The sequence below is a fragment of the Anas platyrhynchos genome, chromosome 7 (assembly GCF_047663525.1).
Source record: "Anas platyrhynchos isolate ZD024472 breed Pekin duck chromosome 7, IASCAAS_PekinDuck_T2T, whole genome shotgun sequence".
Taxonomy (NCBI): Eukaryota; Metazoa; Chordata; class Aves; order Anseriformes; family Anatidae; genus Anas; species Anas platyrhynchos.
Window position 1 is genome coordinate 22,066,267 of NC_092593.1, and position 20,004 is coordinate 22,086,270.

The following is a 20,004-nucleotide window of genomic DNA, read 5'->3' on the forward strand; positions in this document are numbered from 1 at the left end:
GCCACGTGCCATAATGAAAAGCTCTCCGTTTCATCTGTAGAAAAGGAGTTGTGCTGTTCCCTCTCCCCTCCTTGCTTCTTTCTCTTGATGTTGAGCCTGTCTCTGAGCACAGTTTCCACATACTTTATTCAATCTTCTTCTGCCAGGGCTATAGAAGGAGGTAATATTTTTGTCAGACCATCATAATCAGACGAAACAGGAACACAAAGATTTTTCTTCAGGTCCACTCCAGTAACTTCACTTCTCCACTTCCAGCATGTCATCCCCTTTCAGGGTTTTCTCACCTCTCCCTTTGTTAAAACCCAGACATCAGGTATCTGACACCACAGAGCAGACACTGTGACACACACAGTTGTCATAATCAGAAGGAGAAAAAAAAAGGTTTTAATGTTTTTGAAAAAAAAGAAAGAGGGTGGGAGAACAAGACATTGCCTTTATAATAGATACATCTACCCCCTCTGAGATCTATGATAATGTTTATCCCTGGGCAGCAGGCGTTTTTTAATTGAATTTTTAAATGTGGCCAGGCTGCGTTACTTTTGTCTTTCAGTCTTCGGGTAGTAAAGACAAGGTCAGCAAAGTTTGTGATTAATGTGGTCTTTAGCTCCACTGAGAACAAAGACACAGTTGTAGACTCACTTGTCTTCAGAAAGTTCCTTGTTGGCCTTTTCACTCCAAGTTGATTTCACACAATTAAACAGGGAAAAAAAAAAAAAAGTAAAAAAAAAAAAAAAGTTAGGGTTTCCCAAGAGACTAGAGGTAAAAAAAAATAAAAGGAAGAAACAGATAAAGGAAGATGAACCCAAAGCAATGCATGATACTCTCTGAAAGGCAAGTAAATTAGAGATGACTTTGAATGATCTACTAGATCACCATCCATGCCAAGCAATGCTCACAGGCATGCAACTGCAAGCAATGCTGGAGGATGCCAGTGTGTCACCCTTGAAGGGCTCCCATCAGCCACTGCCACATCACTGGACAGTCAAAAGGTCATGTAAATTCCCTGCCTCGCACGAATGTCACACAGGGGTACATGTATTTCACCTCTTTCTGATTCTCAGCAGCCCTGATGACAGCTGGGCCCCACGATGAGTTTTCCAATACCTGGTTTACTGAATCTGACAACTAATTTGGCAGATGTGGAAAATCTACCGCTGGACACTATGCAGCAGGAGACTGGGATTTTGTCTAGGTCAGGAGATCTAACATTTCTTACCATGAGCAAGAAGGTCTGTAGGATACCAGCTGACAGTAACCACACCTGAAAGTACTTGCTATAAACATGCTCATGTTATTAAAATTTGGAGATGCACCTCAGGAATTGAGATCTTATTTAATGGTTGGGCCAGCACAAATTGTAGAAAGAAATTGCAAGTTTTGGAAGGGTACCTTTCACTTCCAGGGTGATGAGGATGGTGGTGTAGTTGCACAAGCCTAAGAACAAGAACAAGGCCCTACTCAGCAGACACTGTGGGCTGGTGGTGGCAATTCAAGATTTATCAGCTGCCTGTGGTTGATTGTCAAGATGTCCAGAAGGATTGTGCTGCTGTTTGTAAGCAATTTAATGCTGTGCCTAATTTTAATCTACAGTGTACTGTCTGTCCACATCTGTTGTATTAAAGTGTTCATTAGCATTTAAAGGAGGAGCGGATGGTATTGATCACGCCTTTTAAAATTAAACAGTCATGCAATAGTGACTGATTAGAAATCCTCTTGCTGCACCAGAATTGCTGGTTAGGGCAACAGTAAGTGATCTTGTGGAAAAAAAAAAAAATCTTCATACCTAGTGTGTGCCTCAAACCATAGCACCAAAGCTGTTTTTGTATTAAAACAGCAGTAAATAAATCACTCAGTGACAATTTTTGAAATTCCTAAAAACCCTCATATTGGAATATATTTGCATGCACTTCCTGCTTCAAGTGTGAACACTTTATTTTAAATTACAAAATACACTTCATATATTCTCCCATATACAGTCTTTCCCCTTAGCCCCGCTCAAGTGAAAAAGTCTCTGCAAGATCTAGTTTTACACCTTACCACTCTCACCATGTCTAGTCCCTGACTTGGTAATAATTCATTATAAGGCAAAATGTGCTTACATTTTCACTCCTAGTACCTTGTGAAACTGAGGAATTTATAGCCATGTTTTACTACCATGCGGCCACTGCTGGCTAGAAGACCATGCACAGCGATATGGAAAATGGGAATGTCTTTGGCAAGTACACCTCAACGAATCTCTGCTCTTTGAAAAGGATCCACGGTAATTTATTTTTTCTTTCTCATAAATCTGTTAAAACAAAGCACATTTATTTACTGCTGTGTCTAGATTTGCTCACTAGGAACTGGACACACTGCCCTCCATCCGTACACATATCTGTGGGGGTGCTACAGCCTACTTCCACATCTGCCTCTGCAACTGGCACAACATCTCACTGCTTTGGAGACAATCCTTGTTTTCCTGGCTCTACTTTCTCTAGGTTTTCATAGAACCGGGTACTGTTGCTGTTTTCTCAGTCCCCAAGAAGAACCCACGTTTTCCCTTTCCGGTTTAAAATGTTGTGACTTGCAAGAAGCCAGCTCTGAGATGTCTGCTGGATGAAAAACTGTAGAGAATTCATGATGGTAAATTCAAAACTGGATGTCCAAAGTGAATGAATACATGTATTTGAATGCAATGGGGGAGCTTATTTACAAAATCAGGTACAATATTTATTTATTTATTTGTTTGTTTATTTATTTATTTTTATGAATGTGTGAGGCTGTGGCTGTCACAGCTTACACAGGATCTGTTGGTTCATTTTGCAGTGTTTGGAACCGGTTCTCCTGGGAGTTGCAAGAGTTGCCTGGTGCCCTCTGGATGCCAGACGTTGCAGAAAGCTTCTGGTGTGACCAGCAGTATCTCTCCACAGCAGCTGGCTCTTGGCTGCCAGCAGGTTGGGAGGGAGGAAGCTGTGCTCAGCTCAGGCAGGAAGAGCAGGTTAACCTCAGCATCACGGTCCTTGGTTTCTGAAACTGTAAGGGCTTCCCCCAGCTGCTGATGTGCTCGTGGTATGAGCAAGAAAATAAAAGAAAAAAAAAAAAAGACACTGAGCCTTCTTGCTCTTTGCCAACAAACAGTATCATTCAATTTTTTAAGCATGTCTATTTTTAAGTTTTTGTGTTTCCCATATACCTAAGTATATGAGAAAAAACAAAACAAAACAAAACAGAACTCATGTGATATTTAGCCTTTCGGGACTATGCAACCTGAGAGCACAGCCATCTCACTATTCCATTTCCTTTTCTTCCTGACATTAATTTCTGCTGTCTCAGAGAGTACCTGCTTGGAAGTCAGTAGTCACTGCAAATGTTTACAGTAGTCCTCCCTCTGGCATCAGGTACTCAGCAAGCCCAACAAACCCCATCCCATGGACCACCTCTCCTCACCTGCTTAAGCAGAATTATAACACACCAGGACAGATTCCTTGAGTCCTGACAAATTTGGGAATTTGGGAAGGCCAACAGGATAGGTTTGGTCTCATCTGATGCCCTTCAAACACAATATTTTATTTTATTTTTTTAAATTTTTATAGAAAATATTGGCTATTGTAATTTTGCTCTTCCTAACCCACTCCCACTGAATGTTTTCTGGCAATCAACATCTGACAGCAATGCTACCCTTTGTGGTATGCACCAAGACCCCATGCACTCACCATGAGATTGCTAAACTGATTTAAGGCACAGAAGTTGCCAAAAGTCTCTGCATCCTCCCCGTCCCTACTCAAAGTAACAATTCCCTGCTGGGGCTCCCCATACCATTTTGCTCCTCAGCCAATGCTGCTGAGGAGCAAATCCCAAGTATCAAGTATTTTAGGACCTTCTGTAAACCTGCTGCCAAGAATACTGGGCTATGAATCAAAGATGAACACTTGAATTTTTTGATTGTGCTAGTGAACGCACTTTGACCTAATTATTATTATTATTATTACTTTAGGCTGGGAAAGACAGGCAGTTGCTTCTGTAATTGTGGAAAAAAACCCAAATCGAGAGACCTCCTGACATCTCACTTCACTTAAAATGGAGCCAAATAGCTGTTCTACCTCTGAAAATTACATCTGACAACATTATTTTCTGTGTATGTGTCCACCATAGAAGGGATTTTTACATAATTTTCTTATCTAATGAAGTGCCAAAGCTTAGCAGTTCAAGCCAGTCTGTTGCAAAAAGTTAGAGGTTATGGAGGAGAAGTCTATTATGGCAATAACACTAATAAGGGTCTGCCAAGATCGCGTTTTAGTAGGTGCAAACACAGGGCATTTGAGATGTACCTCTCAGAGGACAGCGGCAGCATGGGGTGGCTGAGAGCCCCGGGGGGTGGCTGAGAGCCCCGGGGGTCGGTGCCTCCTCTGAGAAACTTGATGAAATGTTTGTGCAGGTGAGATGTCTGAACTACACACACGGACACAGTGCAGCACAAAGTGGCTTCATACACCTGGGGCTCAACATAACAGATTTATTTTCCTGCCTCGGCAAGAAAGGTCAGGGCTACCTGCAGCAGAGACAGGGCATTTTCCTCATGCTGTGAAAAAGCACGTGAAGGATCTGAAACCTTGAGGGGGGCTTCCTGCCTGTCCCCCTGGCCCCCCCATCCCGAGGGAGCTGCCAGACAAGCAGAACCAGGGAGAAGGCGATGCCACTGCCTGTCCCCCCCCCCCGGCCCCCATCCTCTCCCAGCAGCAGCCTTTTGCTGGGGGCTGGCGGAGGCGACACAAATCAACACTCACAGTAAAGCTTATATAAAAAGGGCAAAAAAAAAAGAAAAGAAAAAAAAAACAGAGTGCAGTAAGCAATTTTGATTATTTTCTGATAGCCTCTTGTTTCCCACAGTTATGCATTTGCAGAACATTTTGTAAGCAATTTCTTTATGATGTGACTTAATCTATTTTGTGTTTTCAAAAGGAAATATAAATCGAAGCCCAAGAGTGAAAGGGCTGGGATCTTGAGCTTTTAAAAGTGGCTAGTGCATATTAACAGCAGCTACTTTTGATCAACAATTTTTTGCTATGTATTTTGTGGAATGGCTACAGGATACTCAAATGAGCATTGTAATTACACTCCATAATGTGCATCACAATGCCCTGGGCTCCGAATGATCTGTTGCGACATGTACTTGGAATAATCATTAAGATTTCTATCAAAACTGACCAAATTTCAGCCATTCTCTGAGGGTGCTGATGAATGCAGGCTCCTAGAGGCATTTATCAACTAGCACTTTTCCTCCCCCTGGGCTGTATTTATTCCTCTGTTTTTCCTTCTCTTATATTTTCCGTTTTTATGGCCTTGCCAGTTTAGGTAGAAAAAACATGGTATCAAATAGGACCAGATACGACCACCTCCAATTCAGCATGCAAGATGTCTTTGCACCCAACTTTTACTAATAAGGAAATTGCAGCAAAGCACAAGGAGATACAAACCTATTAAATTAAAAAGCAAAAAAAAAAAAAATAATAAAAAAAAAATTATTTGGAGAGAGGAAAAGTGGAAAAGATTTTTTTTTTTTTCCCCAGATCCTGTTTCTACATATCAGAGCACGGTCAAGCTAAAAAAGCACTTCAAAAAATTTATGTCCAGCAAACATGTAGAGGTCCAACTACAAATTAAATCTGTAAAAGTGGCCATCCTCCTTTTTCTGTGTAACAACAAAAGGTTTCTGTATTGCAATCAATAGCAGGCTACCTGATTATGTACCTTATTACATCTTGTATAGTAGTGTTAGCCACTGGAGGGTGACATCTGAACAAATACATATGCCTGATCAGATCTTTTACAGAAATACACCTTTCATGAGAGAGAAAAACAATTAGTGTGTTATAGGTTACCGATTTAAAATTTACATCATAAATCAATGTCTGATTATTTTAATGCAAAATGTTTTAGCTTCATTTTATTGCACTAACGGTTTTAATAACACACTATAATTTGCTCAGATGAAGAGGTGATTGGACAGCTCTTACAGAAATTTTTAATTACTGTCATTAGTGGCTGCAATCTTATTCTTTTCTGCAGAGCCGAGATACATGTTACTGCTTTGTGCCACAGGTACTCTGCGGTCATGAGAAACTGTACTCTACCCTTCTGCTGAAATACTCGTGCCTAAAAAAAATTAAAAACCAACCAAACAAGGAGCATAAAGTGCATTGTCTATAGTTAAGACTGGTAGTGTTTAGCCATGGATGCAGCACTGGGAGTGCTGTGGACAGAGAGAAGAGCTTCGCTACCATGCTGACAGCCAAAATGTGCATGCAGGGCGATGTGGAGGACAGCCCTCTGAGGGACCAAAGGTAACATTTGCTCTTTCTGACAATTGAGCTATTGTTGCTGGAGGCCCGTGCTCTAGCTACTGCTTGAAGCTCCTCATATGTCACCACTTTCGATTTCCCTGGGCAGATGCAGAAAGCATTGCATGCTGAATGTACTGCCCACCCTTCTGTAATTTCAGCCGATTTCCTTAGCAGATCTTCCAAGCACTGCTTCCATGTACTAACAACTCATTTCAAGGAAAGCCAAGATTTTAAAACAGACTTTTTCTTGGCAGTACCCCAGGGGTAAGCTCGCCAGGCAGTCCAGGGTAGAACAGAGCTGCCAAAGGGACACAGGTGCCCAGCAAGCATGCAGACAGAGGTCTAAGAATAAATCTGCAAAAGTGGCCATCCTCCTTTTGCTATGTGACAATGAGTGTCCTTTTGGGGTTGCAGTCACCTGGGGTTCAACATAGAGATTTATTTTCCTGCTTTAGCAAGAAAGTCAACAGCCCCTCACTGATCCCCTTTGCCTGCCCTGCCAAATGGTTTTCAAATGTCCTGGCCAGTTTCCTCAGTAAGTCCCTGCTCTGGCTGATAAATTTTAAAGCCAATTGATTACATATGTTGCTTGGAGAACGTGGTTTCCATTAAGCATTAAATGGAAAATTAGCTGCAGTCTGAAGCATGGACTCAGCTAGCCCATCAGTACTCCATAACATTTTATATGATGCTCTTAAAAGCTGTGAAGGTGGGTTATTTTCTAGTAAAGCCCTGACTCAAAATATTGATAAGAGCTGCTGTCATTGAGAAATGGGATCTCTTTTTTTTTTTTTTTTTTTCCTGGAATTAGTAAATCCAGGCTCAGGAGGCACCCCTCTGCCCCGAGGGGTCTTGGCAGGACACCACCTGGGAGGCAAAGCTCCGTGAGCGCTGTGTGTGGGATCATGCATGCGCTGGTGTCTGGTTCTCACCGGCTGTCCCACACAGCCTTTTGTGTGCCATGCAGGTAAGTGTGTAATTAGGGACTTACTGAAAATGGAGATGCTTTCACATGGCAGCTTGCAGCACACCCACAGAAAATATAAAACCTTGGTGAGGGGTCTTGTGCCCCATTGTGTTGTAGCCTAATGATGGGCTCGGGTCTGGGGCTGATGCATGGTTTGCTTTACATGGGCACAGGTCTGCGTGCGGGCCGCACGCGCGGGGCCTCCTTCCCTCGTGCCTGCTGACAGGGGATTCGCCTGCTGCCAGGAGGGCTCCTGGAAATGCTGAACAGCAGCCCTGCTCCAGCCAAGGATAAAGGGAGGATTACGGCAAGCAGCAGAGCCACAAATCCCAAACAGCTTCTTCAGGGCCTCTCCCGTTCCTATTGCTAACAAGTACCGGCTGTGCAGGCCTCGTTGTGCTGTCTGTAGTGGCTGTATTGGATTTAATGTGATACTGCAAATGTCACATAAAATGGTTTACAGTGACTGGAGATTTATTTTCCTCCAGCCTGCCTTCAAGTAACATCTTGTTCTCAGAGTAACACAGCCAATTTTTTTTTTCCTAAAATCTTACCGCAGTGCTGTCACTGTCACTTTGCTCCTAACGCTGCACGGCACTGGTGAACCAGCAAATAACCCAGCAGCTCTGATGGCAACACAGGAAAGCCTGCATGCTGCCGGCTGGGATTCTGCACGGCCTGCACGCCTGTCTGGTGTTTGCTGCTGGGCTGGGGCTGGGGCTGCAGCTGGAGGGGCCCCAAGGGGCACACAGAGGCCCTGGGGGCTGCGGGGACGTGGGCCCCATCCTTGCTTGGGTGGGGATGTGGGGCACATGTGGTGAGAACAAGCCTGGCCCTTGAATACTGGTAGTTGTGTGGTAGTTGTTTATTATTATTATTATTATTATTATTATTATTATTATTATTATTATTATTATTATTATTATTATTATTATCATTATCATCATCATCATCATTATCATCATCATTATCATCATAATCATCATTATCATCATAATCATCATTTTATTATGGTGTTTTATGATTATTATGGTGTTTTTTATTAACTATTATTATTTTTTTCAGAGAGCGAAGGACAAAAAGTACTGCTTTGGCACGTAAACGGAAAAAAAAAAAAAAAAAAAAAAAAAAGAGAGAAAGAAAAAAAGAGGCGCGGGGACCACGCGGCCGCCCGGCGCCTCCCCTCTGGCGCACGCCCCCCTCCGCCCGGGAGATTTTCGCGCCACACGGCCAGGTCCTTGCAGCTCCACAAACCCCGCACCTCCAGGGGAAAAAATAAAAAGGGGTGGGGGGATCCCCGCACCGACCCCTCAGGAAGAACACATCAGAAGAGCGGTGGTTTCCCCCCCGTAGGGGTGCGGGGTCGGTCGGGGGGCGCGCGGTGCCGCGGCGGGGCGGGCTGCATCTGCCAGGACGCGGGCGCCGTGGCGGGAAAGGCGCCGGCAGGCCCCGCCCTCCCCATCCCCGCCGCTTTGGCGCGAACGTTGAGTTCCCGCCACGCGCCCCGCCGCCAGCATGGCTCCGCCGCGCCCGCAGGTGGGGGACGGGACGGGACGGGACGGGACGCGACACGATACGATACGATACGATACGATACGGGGGCCGCGGGGGAGGGCATGGGCCTGGGGGGGAGCCGTGGAGGGCGTCCCGCCGCTCCCCGACACGGGGGGACGGCACCGGGAGTGGGGCGGGGGGCTTCGGGTGGCTGCGGCTGGTTCCTGCGGTGGTAAAAGGCTGGGCTGGGGACGGCTGGTGGGGGCTCGGGTACCCGGGGGGGTGAGCAGGGTGTAGGGGGCCCGGGAAGTGAAGAGAGGAAGCCCGGCAGACGGGGTGTGCCGTCCTGCTGGGGGAAATTGATGAAGCTGTTTGCAAGAGTCGTATTAAGCCCTTAATGAAGGGGTCTGAGCTAATTCCTTAACAACTACAGCGCGCTTGGTGTGTGCCTTACCTTCAGTGCAATAGATCAGTGCAGCTTTCTAGAGAGGCTGCTTGTGTGCTCGTACGTCTTTCCATCATTGTCTATAATGGCTGTACTTACACCACGCGGGAAACATGCACGTAATGAGTGGAGAACAACATGACTTCTGTGTGGGTTTTCACCTCGTTGCAGTCATAAAAAATGTTTTTGGATGCTGAACAACACTCATCCATAACAATGATCAGAAATGTGTGAGAGCAGAACCTATTCCCATGTCTAGCTTAGGAAATACTTCTTGTGATGATGATGATGATGATTCTGCTGGTGTGAGATGTTTTGTGTCGTGTCCAAGTATGTTAAGAATTCTAAAACGTTGAAGCTTCCTCAGCTTCAGTTTAACGACATGTCTAAAAGCTTGCAGCTGGCTGCCCCTATTAATGCTGTTGTCACTGTTCTTTACAGCGCCGAGGTTGCTGGGGAAGGAGAAACTTCAGGGCATTCCGAAATACGAAACTGATCCCCATGGAAACGTCCTCATCCTCTGATGACAGTTGTGACAGTTTTGGTTCTGATAATTTTGCAAACACGGTAAGTACGGTATAAGAACAACTAAAACTGAATGTGCAGTGCTGGTAAGGACCCGCATGTTTTGTGCATGATTAAAGCTGTTTGCTCTGCTACAGTTTTGTATGGTAGCTATAAATCTGTGCTATGTGCTGTAATTTCATTTCACTGTTCGCTCGTGCTTCTAGGTGGTAATTGTTGGAAGTAGATTAGCTATTTATTCTAGCCTTTGAAATGTCACCTAACCTAACACGCCTGATAATTTGCAACTGCAGTTTTGAAACCACTTGTAAATCCCTTAACTATTTTTTTTTTTTACTGAGAAAGCTGTTAGCTTGTATTGTGCTTGTAAGTGTGATTTTTTCCTGTACAACTAAAGTTAAAGGATATTTTATTCTTCATAGAAATGCAAGTTTAGGTCGGATATTACGGAAGAACTGGCAAAAATCTTTCATGAAGCCTCTGATGATGAATCCTTCTGTGGCTTTTCAGAAAATGAGATTGAAGATGCATTGGTAAGACAGTTGATTTTGGTTGGCCATTTTAAATTTGAATCCTTACACATTCTTAATCGAAAAATAACGGCAACTTCAATTATTGTCAGAAAGAGTCAGTTTCATTTAATGTAATATACCATCAGTCTAAGTAGCCATAGTTGCATTTTCATTTTGTTCTTCAATGCAAAATGTTATGCTAGCTCACAGACTCTAGCAAACCTGCGAAAAATCTCTGTGTACGCTGACATGCATTCAGACTGCACTCTTACAGTGTAACAGAAAATGCTGTACTGCTTGAGAGCACTGTAGAAATAGTCATAAGTGGTGACATCCTGACTTCAGTACAAGATCAGGTTTGTAAAGTGTTACCATGCTTGGCATAAAATAAGTTTCTGTTGTAACTTTAGAACCTACTGAGGAATAACTAGGTTAGCATGTGATTGAAAGAAGATGTGTACTTGAGTTAATGCACAGCAGTAAGGAGAATAGGAGACAACACTAGAATAAATATGTGTCGAAAAGGAATCAATAACTACACCTGAATGAACAACCAGGACCAAATATGTGGTTTAATAAAACCCTGTGAAAATAAGAATTGACAATTGAGACCAGTGAAGACCTTCACACCAAAGCAGGTTGTTTATGTCTAGGACCAAAATATGACTGTATTACCGAGTCTAAAACTACAAGCCTATCACAAAATGGGCTGTTCACTAAATAAACTATTTCTTGTATTCGCCGGACCCTTGATTCTTGTAAAAGTTCTTATCAAGGTATCAGAACTCAAAGATAAGAAATTGCTGTAGTTTTATTCATCATTATTTCATTGGCTAGTGTTAGAAGGAAGTTTTCACTTGCTAGCAATCTCACAGTATCAGTGATAGAAATCCTTCACAGTTTACAAACTCAGTTTTGACCTGTGATGAGAGCTGAGTAATGTTTTTTTTTTTTTTTTTTTAATACAACCAAATACAGTATGCTGAGAAATTGAGCCCTTAAAATGCTATTGTTTCTCAAACTCGCACACAAATTATTTTCACTGCTAGGCCTGCAAGTGACAGCTTAAAACTTCTGCAAGTGAAGTAAGGGTTTTTTTCTGATGTAGTACGGTGTGGCTTTCCTTGATAACTTTTTGGCTTTTTAAAAATTAAAATACACTAGACCATAGGACCGAAAGCTTAAAAATAGACATGTGTATTTCCTCTTTTACCGCCCCTAAACAAAAAAAAGGTCGAACTATGTAATTGCAGACCCGCTCACTTGGATTTGTACACTTATGATTTGTTAACAGAAACTGGAATCAGATTCAGAGGAGAATGATGGAAGTGCTGAAAGTGAGGTAGCTCAAAGAGCGCAGAAATACCCTGCTCCTCTAAAAGTAGCTATGAAGTTTCCACCTCGAAGATCGGAAAGGAGGAAGGCTGAGATGGAAACTCTTCCTGAAAAGCTGATGCCTGCTCTGGATTCCGACTCTGATTCTGAAGAAAAGGGCTCTGTGTTTTTAGAAAAAAGAGCTTTAAACATCAAGGAAAACAAAGCAATGGTAAGTACTCAGTGTCTCCCCTCCTTTCTCCCATTCACCCCCTGCCTTGATTCTTGGGAACCTCTTTGGTTATTCAGATTAACTCTTAATGTATTCACATAATTCCCATTACAGGAATTTGTATTCCTAATATTTAACTCTGATACTCTATGTTTGCTGGCACATGATAATCCATAGGCTAAGTCCTTTAGTAAAAATTCTAATATTGAAGGCCTATTCCTGTTTAGGCTTGCAGCCTATTAAGTTTGATTGTTTTCAAATTACCTGCGGTCTCTAGAACATAAAAATGAGATGTAAAAGTAAAAAGTTGAATGGCAATGCTTCCTGCAAGTAATTGTACTTCAAGCCAATTGCCCTAATCTAACAGTTTGTAGTAGCACATAAACTCCCTTTTAAGGCTCTGTTTCTTTTTTTTTTTTTCCTTCTATTGTTAGCTCGCAAAACTAATGGCGGAGCTGCAAAGTGTTTCTGGTATCTTTGGTGGGAGAAGGTCATTGCCAACTGCCAGTCAAGTAAGTATTAACTTCGTGTATTTGCTTTCAGGTTTCTGGGTCTCAAATTGTTGAATTACAAAAAAGGACTCTTCATTAAAAGGCTTAATAAACCCTGGACATCAAAGTCCAGATCAGAATTGCACGTTTGCTTTAGTAAACAATACTCATTGTGCAACTCTGTTGATTTGGCACTGTATGAATTAATCCATTCAATTTTATAAAGGTGACTGGGTGACTCCACTGGCCAATAAAACCAAATGAGATGCTGTATAAATGCCTATTTATAGAAAGGCTGGAGATAAGGGGGGCGGCCAAAGCCTTGAAGCTCAATTCTGAATATTCTGTGACTTTGAAGCCATGGGAAAAAAAAATAATTTTGTCCTTGGATTTCATTGCTAGTTTATCTGTGAGATGTGTGAGGGTGGGAATAACAATAAAGTGCAAACTTCTCATGGACATGGGTTCTGCTGCTGTGTGTGGGAATTACTGTATGTCTGTCTGCATGGACACAAACAAGCTGCTTTTGGCTTGTTTTCCACATCTAGCAGTACACTCAAGACGAATTTGCCTAGGATGTTTTTTACCTTGTGTTTTCTGGTGGTGGGGGGAAGAATTCTTTTTTGGGAAAGTAAGAAAGAAAGCAGGCATGTCTTGTGGAGACCAAATGCATAGTGGGGACAGGAGCTGTTGCTTAATTAGGGGCTTTTAAATTTTACCAGGGGCCAAAGCGACTTCCAAGACGTTCATTACCTAGAAGTGCATTGAGGAGGAACCCAGATCGAAGTTCTCGGCCGCACACAAGATCCAGGTCTCTGACTGAAGGTCCTCCTACTCCTTTACCAGAAGAAGAGGATGATGACCGGTATTTCCTAGTAAGAAGAAGAACAATGTCTGATGAATACATGGAGGTAAGTTGAGGTTCTAGTTCTCCAGCTGCAGGTTGCTATTGAAGGTGGTTTTCTATCCCTTCAAGAAAACAGAAGTTCATTCAGAGCACCTTATCCTAGATGAATTGCTTCCTCTGTACTCCAGCAGAAATTAAGTAAGCTCCAATGACATTTCACTTGATCTGTCACCCTTTAGATTCTAAAGCAGCATACGTATTGTATGTCTTTGCAAATTTCTCTCTCTCTCTTTTTTGTACAGAAAGATTATTTGAGACTTTAGCATTGATTTGAAGATTTGCTCCTTGTTTGTGTAGAATGTTTGCTGAATCTAATCTTGACAATTTTGTGTCTTCATTATTCAGCATGATGCCCAAACTCCCAGGAGGGGTCACCGTGGTGCCATGGCTCTTCCACACATTGTGCGCCCGGTTGAGGAGATAACGGAGGAGGAGCTGAATAACATTTGTGGATCTGCAAGAGAGAAAGTGTATAACAGGGCTATGGTAAGTATATTCTGACTTCGTGAAATGCATACTTCTGTGAAATCATTTGCCTGTTATTCTCTGCTTGTGGTTTAGCATCAAATAGAGCAGTTTCCCTTCTCACTGTTAGGAGGGATGTGATTTTGGGGAGAAATATGCCTGAAGTCTTAAAATGTCATCATCTCTCTTTCACTGAATTTATAGAATGGTCTTTATCAAGCCAGTTGGCTTGCTTTAACCCTGGAACAACCATATTACATAGGCAATACCAGCCTGTGAAAGTGTTTGTTAACAGCCACTGAAGATGTAATGTTAAAACAGTCGCTATTGAAACTTGTGAGGTGACTTTCTGTTCCAGGATAAGCACTGCTAACTGCCAAAGACTGCTTATTAATGCTCTCTTCCCCTAACTAAGGAGTTATTTTTAATGTTCTGTTTCCTGAATTGCTTCCCCCGTATTGTAGGGATCCACCTGTCATCAGTGTCGACAAAAAACCATAGATACCAAGACAAATTGCCGTAACCCTGATTGCATAGGGGTACGGGGCCAGTTCTGTGGGCCGTGCCTCCGCAATAGGTACGGGGAAGATGTCAGAACAGCGTTGCTGGACCCGGTAAGACAGTTTTGAACGTTGGCTTTATTATGCTTAACTTGAGCAGAAAAGTACATCTATTACTCATAGCTAAAGAGTTGCTTGCAATGCTGTGATACATAATGTGTTTTTAATTTGATTCAGTCCTGGTGACAGAAATATTTACTAGTTACGTGGTTCTATTTACAGGAATAAACTATGAGAGCAGAGAAGCTGACAAAATATTCTTGTATTTGAGCATCAGAATAGTGTTCTCTATTTTACTTTGCATTAGTGCTTAATGCAGTACAGAGAATTATATTGTGAACAATTCATTGAATTTCATTGAATTTTTCATAGAATAAAATTTTCATAGAATTTCATTGCTACTGTGGGCTATGGAAATGGTGCAGGAGTTGAGCAGAGCAGAGTGCTGCCTGTGGTTATGTGCAAAGGAGGCAAAGGAGAGTTTAATGCCTTAGAGACTGAAGAGTTTGGACTCTTCTGTACTGGTGACTCTTGCAGCACTGATGGTCAATATAAAACTAAGTGGAGAGCAGGATCATCTTCTAATTCGCAGTTGTGAATCATGTCTGGCATTGCAGCTCAGTTAAGAAGGATGTTGTCTGTCTTCCGTCTAGAACTGGAGGTGCCCACCATGTCGTGGAATCTGCAACTGTAGCTTCTGCAGACAGAGAGATGGCCGATGTGCTACAGGTGTGCTGGTCTATCTGGCCAAGTACCATGGCTATGACAATGTCCATGCCTACTTGAAAAGGTAAGCATGCTGTTGTGTCAGTGGCATGACTCTACTCCAGTGGGTTATGCAGCTGAAAGCTGGGAGAGAACATTCCGTTCACATCTGTTTGTCAGGTAGATGTCACAAGACTAGTCCATGTTGTCTTTGGAATCTGAGATTTTTGCCACAAGGCTTTTCTGACATGTTTGTTCTTAACCAAATCAAGTGGTATATTCACTCTGTCTCTTTGCTTTCAACTTGACCTGTGTTTATTATCATGACCTCTGCTAATGTGTCTAGAAGGTTTCCAAGCAGTGGTTTGCTATAAACTAACTCAAGTTTCTACTTGTCTTTCAGTCTGAAACACGAACTTGGAATGGAAGACTGAAGCTGTGATTGCCTTTAAATTACGTACTCTTTCACCAATGCCATATTATCACCTACTGTGAATCATTTAATCAAACGAGATTACAAAGCCAGTGCCTTTGTTCCCTCCCCTTTGGGGCAAAAATAGTGCATCTCAGTGCAAATCACACTTGGAGAAACTGTTTAATGAGGGGCCTTGCCCACAGACCATTGTTTTCTTTTTAAACAACTTTTGCAAAACAGAAAACCAGATAACATCAGTTCTTGCTTTCATGCCAACAATGTGTGTTTTTTTTTTCCTGAAAGAAGATGGGACTTTAAGCCATTGGAGTTCTATTCATGCCGTAATCTGTGCTGCAGGTTTATTTATGCTTTGAAGTTGATCACAAAAAGATAGAGATGTTCTGAACATTTCAGGGCATTGTTCCCCACAGAACCAAGCAGGGAAAGGTGTGTGCTTAACTCCTGGCCAACTTCTGCTGCAATAGACTCTTACTGAACATAAATGATCAAATGGAAGCTAACAATTCTCTAAAACAGCAACTCATTCTTAAGTTCAAAAAGGAAGCCCTAAAGGTTGTGGTCGAGCAGTCTCCAAGCATTAACATTTAGTTTTATAGAGTACTTAAAGTGCACATTGGCCATTTTAAAGGAGATTCTTTAGTGAGTGACAAATTGTAGCAGAAGCGACTGGGGGTAAGCACTTTTGTTCTGTGTTTTCTCAGATGAGAGGAGGCCACTGCTGAAAGCTTCCGTAGCACCGCACTAGAGTTGTCTAGTGATGACAGTAATCTGAAAGTGCTGGTGTGCATCACAGTGACCACTTAAATTACTGTTGTTTTTTTGGGTTCTCTTTTCCCTGCTCTTGCTGCCAACTATGGACTTGCTTCTGTGCAGAATCAGCCCAGGTCCTGGCAAAGGAGGATGCTTGGCTAAGTAGAGTAGTGGTTTGTTTCACTGTTGACCAACTACAAGTGGATTAAAGGTGGCAGCTTGTTGAACTCTGTCAGGAAAAGGGGCAATGACAAGCAGTCACTGGAATCAGAAGCCTTAGTTTTCTTTTACCTATGAACAAAAAGAAAAAGTAAGGACTTCCTAAACTACAGTCCAGCTTAAGGTGAATTATTCTTTCAATTGCATAGAGCTTTGCAAACATAAATAGATAATGTTCTCAAAAGACATACCCTGGCTGTGGTAACAGATAAAGAAGAACAAATGATCAAAAGGCTTTTAAAAATAAATAAAGGAGATGTAAAGGTTGCGTACAGTTTGTGAGCACTTATAAATGTGATTAGTGCTGTGGTCTTCTTAACAGTCCATCCATACTTCTATTTGTATCTGGCTGCCTGTGATCATAGGAGGTTGTTTTGCATGATGTTAATGAAGCACGAGTACAGCAAAAACTGAGATAAAGAGTATCTGGTGTTGCATGTACAGTGTCTTCTATTTTACAGCAGTCAGTGCATAAGGTGCCACAAAAATTGTATCTGGAGAACCACAGTGTATAATTGCGCTTAGTTTGGCAATGGAAACTACTGTATAAGCTTTGTATAAGGTTTAGAATGCAATGTTATACATAATGTACAGTTGAATAGTAGGGAGAATCAGCTTGGATTTATTAAGCACTAGAACAAAACATGGCTTTTGACCCCTCTGCTTGCACAGTGTTTGTACTGTGTGTGTATATAACGACCCATGATTTATACCTTTCTGGGAGCTAGATCAGTGTGTGTGGGAGGAGAGAAGAATTTGGACACAAGATACTTACGTCCCAGACTTGAAGATCTGTTTCATAAATCATCTGTGCTGTTGAAAATCTCCTGTCCTCTGTTTTTGTAGCGTGAATAGCTGTGCAATCTAATGTGGAGTGTGATCTACCCTCTAGGTACATTTCATGAAGAAGGAACTCTAGAAGTACATGTTCTGACAGATAAGAGCGATTTTTCTAATTGCTGGGCTTCCCTTCTGATTGCTAGAGCTTGAAAGGACTGTGCTAAAAGCAAACCCTTGCTTTGTATCCTGGAGACTGCTGTATTAAGATTGTTTTCATCTGCAAAGCTGTATGAAGGTTTTTATTTTGAAAATAAAAATTTTCTGGGTTAGAATTTCTTGCCTCTTAATTGTTCTTAAAAAGTCCATTACAGCTGCACTTAGTTTTTACCACTTTTAAGATAAACCACTTTTCAGATGTATTACGTGTACAGTTGAGAAGTACAGGAGTTGGTTGCTCTCATCATTCATGGAGGAGCAGTGTGACTACATCTTTCTCTCCCCAGTCCTGTGTACCTAAACTAGGCTTGCTTTGATAGCCATGTTGTTCGGATTGAATTGTCTGGTAGTTAATGACTAACTTGGGATGATGGAAATACAGTTACTGAGTCCAGGCAAGATGCAGATGTTCAGAACCTTCAGCCTTTTTTCTTTAAGCTAGATACCTATATTCATCATGAGATGGAGAGGACGATATAGTTTGACACAAGTAGAAGTCAGATGCCTGCTACTGTCTCCCCTCCCCCCATTAAATTTAGAGCTGTGTGTTAAAGCAGAGAATTAACCAGGGACCTTGTTAGTAGGCTGGTAGTGCACAAGACTGTTTCTGATACTTCTTGCTGGAGTCACTAGCTTCGTCTAAGAGAGGAGTTGAACGAGACTATGGCAGAAGATTCCATGAAAATTGTACTGAGATGGTGGAAACAGGAAAGTGATTGAGCAGTGTCTGAGCTGCCCATAAATACACTCTAATGGTAAAATCCTCATTTTCGTTAAGATCACCAAAAGCTTTGTACAGATGCTTACCTTTCATCACCACTGGTGACATGAAAGAAAATTTGTATTTATGTAGTATGTTAGTTTTAAGGTTTACATGATGCTGAGGTGTTTCAATCCAACTCTTCCCCCCAAGCCTCTCTACCACAGCTGCTTAAGTATTGTTAATATTAACCTGACAAAGGACTTGTGCTTCATATCCGCAGCAAGTGGGTGGCAATTTAAGATACTGCATGGGGAGAAAAGTCTTAACTGTTGGGTAGTTTTGAAAACAAAGATGCATGGAAGCAGAATCACTGGAAAAGGAAGACCAGAAGAATGAAGCCCATGCATAAGGTAGAATGACTTAATTTATTACTGAAAAAGGCTGCATGAGTTGATGATTCCCTCACTACTTTTAGCTCTAGGGCAGGTGGTCTTGCATCTAGGTCTAATAAAACTTCCAGCTTTTTTCTAAAACCTGTTATAATCACTTGTAATTGCTAGAAAGGATTAATAGGCAAATTGCACTCTTAGATTTCTTGGAGCTTTGTTCCTTGTGCATTCTTAGGGGTGTATGGGAAGGGCATTTGTGCCTGTGAAACAGTCTGTGAGGAAATAGTTCTGGAAGGGTGATCAATAACTCCTTTTTAATGTTAAATATGTAAATATAACCTAAAGCCTGCTTATGAGTCAACTATTCTTTCACATTGATATAGTATCTAGAGATGGAATTGGACAATTTTCTCCTTAATATCAGAAGATTCTCTTAAAGTAATATATATTAATATATATTTTTGGTTCTTCCCTGTCTCACTTTTTTTTTAATTTAACCATATGTTGAAGTGTTAGGTCTCTTCAGGTGTATTCCCTTGAAATAAGGATTTTTGTCTCTTAACCTATGAAGCAAAATGTATTTTTCCTTGTGTGTAAGCTACAAAAATAGCATTAAAGAATTACTTCACAGGCTGCTAAAGTAACGCACACTGCACATTCCAGAGCAGCACACTCAGCTGCTTAACAACAGCTACATTAACGTGGGGAGGTGTAATGCAAATTTAAAAAACACACGTTAGCTTTGGAAACAACTCCCTCTGCCTTCCCAGCTTCATGGGCTAAGATACCTTTTATTTGTGTGTTTAAAAAATCTTATATATAAAGAAAAGGAAGGATGTGATAATAGAGAGCATACATAGCAGCATTTACTCAGGTAGGTTAAAAGGATCAAAAAGGGCAAAGCAATTGCATCTAGTTGGAGAAGAGCTTTGTGCTGTAGGTTAAGGGAGTACAGCTAGCTTTGAAACCTCACCTGTAAGAGGCAATGTGAAGGCGTAGTTCTCCACATCTGATGCATTTGGCAAAGGAGTCACCCACTGACCTCTGCTGGCATAAACCAGCCTGTTCTCTTACGGCGTTCTGTGAGTGCAGCTCTTGCATGGCTAATGGCATAAGCTAGTATGGAGATTTTAGAAACACCACCTGCTGTTCTCTAATATTCTTGGCCACGCAGCTAGAACAAAGTGAGTAGGAAGATACAGCTTCCTCTGTCAAATGTAGGCTGCCTACTCTGGTAGGTCCTGAACTCCAGCACCATGTGGTGCTGTGCAGTGTCAGAGAAATACGTGAGTGTGTCAGCTCCAAGTGTTACGTGAGGGCATCATCACATCTTCGTGCTTAGTTCTCACCCTGCTACCAAATAAGCCTGGGACGCCTAGGTGGGTGCCTCAAACAAAAGAGCCACCCACCCTTTGGAGTGAAAGGTGGGTGCAAGCTGTGAACCCAGTGGTGTAATGGTCAGTGCTAGTGGTAAGGGTCTTGGAAGTGGAAGGGGGAGGGCAGGACAGGAACCTTATGGTGACTGGTAGTTATAAGAAGCTGTGGATACTGAATTTGTATGAAAACACCTGGAG

General features: G+C 42.1%; 1 protein-coding gene across 1 annotated transcript; it reads left to right on the forward strand.

Annotated features, from left to right (window-relative positions):
- Positions 1 to 8,665: 8,665 nt before the first annotated feature.
- CDCA7 (cell division cycle associated 7) lies at positions 8,666 to 17,454 on the forward strand. Its single transcript, XM_038182373.2, has 10 exons — positions 8,666 to 8,823; positions 9,668 to 9,793; positions 10,174 to 10,284; positions 11,558 to 11,809; positions 12,244 to 12,321; positions 13,023 to 13,211; positions 13,553 to 13,693; positions 14,137 to 14,286; positions 14,886 to 15,022; positions 15,341 to 17,454. The coding sequence occupies exons 1-10, from the start codon at positions 8,803 to 8,805 to the stop codon at positions 15,369 to 15,371; spliced, it is 1,236 nt and encodes a 411-aa protein (XP_038038301.2). The 5' UTR covers positions 8,666 to 8,802; the 3' UTR covers positions 15,372 to 17,454.
- Positions 17,455 to 20,004: the final 2,550 nt, after the last annotated feature.

Excerpts from the sequence above, each read along its gene's own strand:
- CDCA7 (XM_038182373.2), top strand. The coding sequence starts at position 8,803 with ATGGCTCCGCCGCGCCCGCAG. Across the intron at positions 8,824-9,667 it reads TGGCTCCGCCGCGCCCGCAG|CGCCGAGGTTGCTGGGGAAG; the intron begins GTGGGGGACGGG and ends TGTTCTTTACAG. Across the intron at positions 14,287-14,885 it reads GAACAGCGTTGCTGGACCCG|AACTGGAGGTGCCCACCATG; the intron begins GTAAGACAGTTT and ends TCTTCCGTCTAG.